Source organism: Pygoscelis adeliae, unplaced genomic scaffold (assembly GCF_000699105.1).
Source record: "Pygoscelis adeliae isolate BGI_AS28 unplaced genomic scaffold, ASM69910v1 Scaffold458, whole genome shotgun sequence".
Classification (NCBI taxonomy): domain Eukaryota; kingdom Metazoa; phylum Chordata; class Aves; order Sphenisciformes; family Spheniscidae; genus Pygoscelis; species Pygoscelis adeliae.
In genome coordinates, this window is record NW_008825352.1 from 747963 (window position 1) to 752918 (window position 4956).

The following is a 4956-nucleotide window of genomic DNA, read 5'->3' on the forward strand; positions in this document are numbered from 1 at the left end:
GCTCCAAGTGCATCCCAGCTCCCTTCTGTCCACCTGCAGCAGGAGGCAGAGGTGCTGGGAACAGAGGACTTCCTTCTTGAAAGCTAACCTCTTCCTTACCGCAGGGGATTTCCTCTCCTCCACTTCTGGTGCCTCTGGGAAGCTCCAGTCTAGCCGTTGTTTGAGCCAGCCGGGCCGCACCCTGGAGCAGGTCTCTTCTTCCCTGAGCTCGTCTCTGAGCACCGTCAGTGCCACCCCGCTGTTCTCAGTCGAGCCTTGCAGCGGCACCATCCCTGCCGGCCAGGAGCAGCTCTTCCAGATGAAGTTCTCCCCGGTGTACGTGGGGGACTTTGAGAGCCGTATGCTCTGCAGGTAGGAAACGTCGAGGCTTGCTCACTTTTCAACTCATGCTCCCGATGGATAGTCGTGGTATTGCCTCTGATTGGGGTGGGTGGGACAGCCAGCTCCAGAGAGGCAGCAGAAACAGCCAACATAAGGGAGCAAAGAAAAATGATCATCCGGCTTTGGTAGAAGCAGGTATGGAGACACTGGGAAAAGACATTGTATGAAATACTAAGCTCCTGGAGGGTTGCAAAATCTGGAATGAGAGGTCCAGAAAGGCTGTCAAGGGGCCAGCCGGTCCCTAGCTATGCTTCCTTATCAGACAAGCACGGCCTCCTTGTCTACATAGAAACCTGTGTGCTGCAGTTGGTCTCTAGACACGTAACTGTTCATGTTTCTGCCATTTCACCTCCGCTGCCTTGGAGGCAGGCAGTGGAATTCTGTTCGATTTGCTGCTCAATGCTTGCACGGAGAGGGGAGGCAACACTCTGTGCTGTACAAGGAGACAGGCAAGCAGCTGGCTGTCTGGAAACGTTAGTCTGGCTAATACCAGTCCCTTTTTTCCTAGTATTCCTAACCTGAAGCCAAATCAGAAGGGCCCAGAGGTGGTCGTGAAGGGGAGAAGCCTGATGCCAAACTGCCACTTTGAACTGGAAGACTCTGACTACATCACTGCAAAAAGGCGCAACCCAGAGTTGCAGGGACCAAAGGGGGCAACGTTAGATCTCAACACAAGAGTGGTTGAGTTTGCGGCAATTGGAGTGTGTGGCAGGAACAGCAGGTAGGTGTGGGCATGGCTTCTCCTGTTGATGGTCTTCTAGTCATCCCCCTTAACCAGAGACCTCTCCAGCTACTCTTCCAAGCCCCAAGGCACATCTGTACCTTGTTTGTGATCTGCTGACACTTGGCCACCAGTTTGGGGCTGGAACAAGCTGGTCAGTGAAGACCAACTGGCCGATTTTTTGTTCTCTTTGTCCCTTTCTTCAATAAGGCATGGGTCATTCTGGGAAGACCACGTATCCCCAGCCTATGCTTTGTGGCCAATACAACCTTTGTCCCTTTGAAGAGCATCCTCGGGGCATTCTTGCTCCTTTGAGATACCAGTCAGACAGGGTCAGTGAAGGCTGTGACCACAACAGAGAACACCATCTTCCAAAGGAGTCTTACTGGACTTGATTTTACCATTTCATTTGCTCTTACCATTTTAACATGCAAGAGTTTGGCTAATTCCTTTGCTGATAGCCGTTAATTTTTAGCCACCTGAGAGACAAACAGGGCCCCTAGAAAGCAGGTGAAATGTTTGTGCTCCCAGCGTTGTTCCCCTACACCAAATAACTCCTTCCAGACGGTGTCCAGGACTGGCAGTGCCTGAAGTCTGCTACAGGACAGTCATTAACATCCCAACGCCCCCTTAGTATTCTTTTTGCTTTCTGTTCCCAGGACCTTCATGGTTATGAACCCAACCAGTTCCACGTATTCCATCCAGTGGACTTGCCAAGACCCTGAGGCCCCACCAGAACAGGTGGCTTTCTTCTGCCTCACGGAGAGAGGTCAGATCCAGCCAGGGAAGAAAGCAGAGGTGGGTACAGAAAATTAAGAAGGTGGACCCAGTACGCACGTATGCCAGTTTAACACCAGCTATGTCTACGCTTTCTGGGCGTCCCATCTCACTGTGAGCTTGCCAACACCGTGAAGAAACCTTTGACTGCAGTGTAAATGAACTGGCAGATGAACCTGTTCTCACCCCGTGCCCCACATCTGCCGTGCTTTTGGGCTGTAAGTGGCACAGCAGCCTACCTCTGAGCTCACAGCAACATAAGGTGGAGGTTCCTGGGGTTTCTTGGTGGTATAGACTGCACCCCCCCTCCCCTTACCCTGCCAAGGGCAGCAACTTTCCTTCATTTGCCTCTTTCTCCCACAGATGAAGTTTGAATTCATCCCCCGGCACCTGGAGATCACAGAATCATTCTGGGTCTTTACAATCCCTGAGCAGAGCATTTCAGTCCCGTTCCTGTTGGTGGGCAATGCCACCGACCCGCTAGTGACTCTGGACAGATCCCACCTGAACTTCCACTTGCTGTTAATCGGTGAGCACAGTGGTTATACCTTACATGCTCAGAAATGTACCTCTCCAGGGGCCCAGCAGTCCTGTTATCCCAGCAGGCTCCCACGAGGAAGCTGGAAATGGAAATGGGCTCTTCTGAGCAGAGCGTCCAGATCCTGGCACCCAAGTGTACGAGGGAATGGAAGGGGAAGGCAGGCAGGCATATGTCAGGGACATGGCATGTAGTTGGGGCTGTTTCCAGGAGGGGATTTGGGGGTGATGCAGGGGAGCCCAGGGGGTCAGAAGTACGTTTCCATGTTGGCATCCTGAGCATGCCATGCTGCAGGCAATGCTCCTCGCTGCAAATTGCCTGCTGGGCTCAGCCGGCAGGCAGGAACGCAGTGGGCAGTGGTGGTCTGGTGGCCAGAGGAACAAAAGGTTTTCAGCGGCTGCTTTGTCCTCTCCCTAGGGCACGAGGTACACCAGACTGTTTATATGATCAACAGTGAGAAGGAAGCCTTCAGCTTTGCTTTCAGAGAAAGCTCTCTCTTCTCAGAGGGATGCAACGCCTCTGTGAAAATAGAGCCCATGGAAGGCTCCATCGCTCCTCTTTCAAGGTAACAGGGCTCACAGGCCAGGTTCCCTCTCCTGCGTGCCAAACGTTGCACTGTCATTTTGTTTTTGAGGCTTTCTCCCCTCCGCAGTCACCAGCTGACTCAGCAATAGCATACATCTGCCTTATTTTGTTCCTTCCCAGTGGGGGACACCACGAAGCTGCAGGTTTCTCCGTAAAGTGGCTGCATCGGGGCTACCCCGGTCTTCCAGGCCCCCTTCCAGGAGAAATTCAGGCTTTGGATCTTCTAGTTTTGATGACAAAAGCGTGTTTGGGGGTTTTAACCCTGTGATTCCCTGAGCCAGCAGCCTTAAGTATGCAAGGTCTCCTCCCTTCCCTGTGTTCCTTTAATGACAGAGCCCACCGCGCATGGTCTGTGCAAAGCCGCCAAGAGCAGCAAAGCACACAAGCAGCACTGCAGGCAGCATTTAAGCCCATCACGGGGGACAGCAACAGGCTCACACACCTAGCTGTGTTTTGCAGGATCACCTGTCAGAAAATGGATGCTCTTTTTCTTGTAAACTGCAGCCGTGACTTGTGATCAGACATGATCATGAGTTCAAGCGGCATAGCAGGTCATCTGCTGATCCACCGCGGATATCCCTGTGCCCGCTCATAGCATGCCTGGGTGTAAGGAGAATGCATTAGCTCTGGGAAGCTTTGCTGTGGCTTAAAAGATGCTGAATTTTGGCTTGCCACAGGGTGCAAAATAAGAGAGCATCCTGTATCAGTTTCTGTGCTGACCTGAGAAGTGGCAATTCCTTAAATCTCTGTAGTTTGGTTGTGTTTGATCACGTACCCAGAAACTACCCGTAGGAATTACAAAGAGGCAGTTTGGTGGCACCCACGTTGTACTGCTGTCACGAGAGCTGGGCGATTCCTCTTTGCGAAGAGGATGTTACCCTTGTCATGTAGATAGGAGAGACTGGGGATCTCTGTGAGTGCCCTCCTCTGTGTTTGGGGCAGAAGTGGGGTCTCAACCCAGTGCTGCCCTGCAGCAGATGGGCAGGGCAGTAAGGTCAGCGTCAGCTCAGGGTTCGCTGGCTTGTTGTTGCATCCTCTGCCATTTCATTGCATGGGATCGTCATACCCCAAACAGTTCTCACCGGGGCTTGCTCCGTAGTGGAAGGCCCTGGAAGGGCAGAGTGCTGCTCCTGGTTTCTCCCAGGCCTGGGGTCTCACCACAGCCATTGCACAGCTGCTTTCCCGTAGAGCAGGCAGTGCGGGGCCAAGAAAGCTGAGAGACAGTGAACGGAGCAAAAAGGGTCTTCTCTCCCCAGGTTTCCCGTTACAGTCGTCTTCACACCAACGCTAGAAGGAGAGGCGGTCTTTAACCTCAAGTGCGATGTCAAGAGGAAGACCCAGCCCCTCTCCTTGAACATCAAGGCCACCGGCTATAGCATGAATGTGTCTGTCAGGTGTGAGGACAGCGACGGCTGTGTCACTGAGCTCAGCACACAGGAGATCAACGTCATTGATTTCAAAGAGGTGAGCAGTTCCCTAAACCATTTGGCCCATGAAGCCCTGCAAGATTGGGCCTTAACCAGGAGCTTTGCAGATACATTTGAACAATCATAGAATCATGGAATAGTTTGAGTTGGCAGAGATCTCTAAAGGCCATCTAGTCCAACCCCGGTGGGCAGGGACATCCCCAACTAGATCAGGTTGCTCAGAGCCCCGTCCAACCTGACCTGGAATGTTTCCAGGGATGGGGCATCCACCACCTCTCGGGGCAACCTGTGCCAGTGCTTCACCACCCTCAGCGTAAAACATTTCTTCCTTATATCTAGTCTAAGTCTACTCCCCTTTAGTTTAAAGCCATTCCCCCTTGTCCTGTCGCAACAGGCCCTGCTAAAAAGTTTGCCCCCATCTTTTTTATAAGCCCCCTTTAAGTACTGACAGGCTGCACTAAGGTCTCCCCGGAGCCTTCTCTTCTCCAGGCTGAACAACCCCAACTCTCTCAGCCTTTCTCCACAGC

At 52.6% G+C, this 4956-nt stretch overlaps 1 protein-coding gene across 1 annotated transcript in view; it reads left to right on the forward strand.

The window, feature by feature from the left end:
- Positions 1 to 4956, forward strand: part of HYDIN (HYDIN, axonemal central pair apparatus protein) — a 155189-nt gene that overhangs the window by 137471 nt on the left and 12762 nt on the right. The window contains exons 70-75 of the mRNA XM_009330382.1: positions 188 to 351; positions 890 to 1102; positions 1762 to 1900; positions 2243 to 2408; positions 2835 to 2982; positions 4259 to 4466. Coding sequence (XP_009328657.1) covers positions 188 to 351; positions 890 to 1102; positions 1762 to 1900; positions 2243 to 2408; positions 2835 to 2982; positions 4259 to 4466 — 1038 coding nt within the window. The remainder of the gene's footprint in view (positions 1 to 187; positions 352 to 889; positions 1103 to 1761; positions 1901 to 2242; positions 2409 to 2834; positions 2983 to 4258; positions 4467 to 4956) is intronic.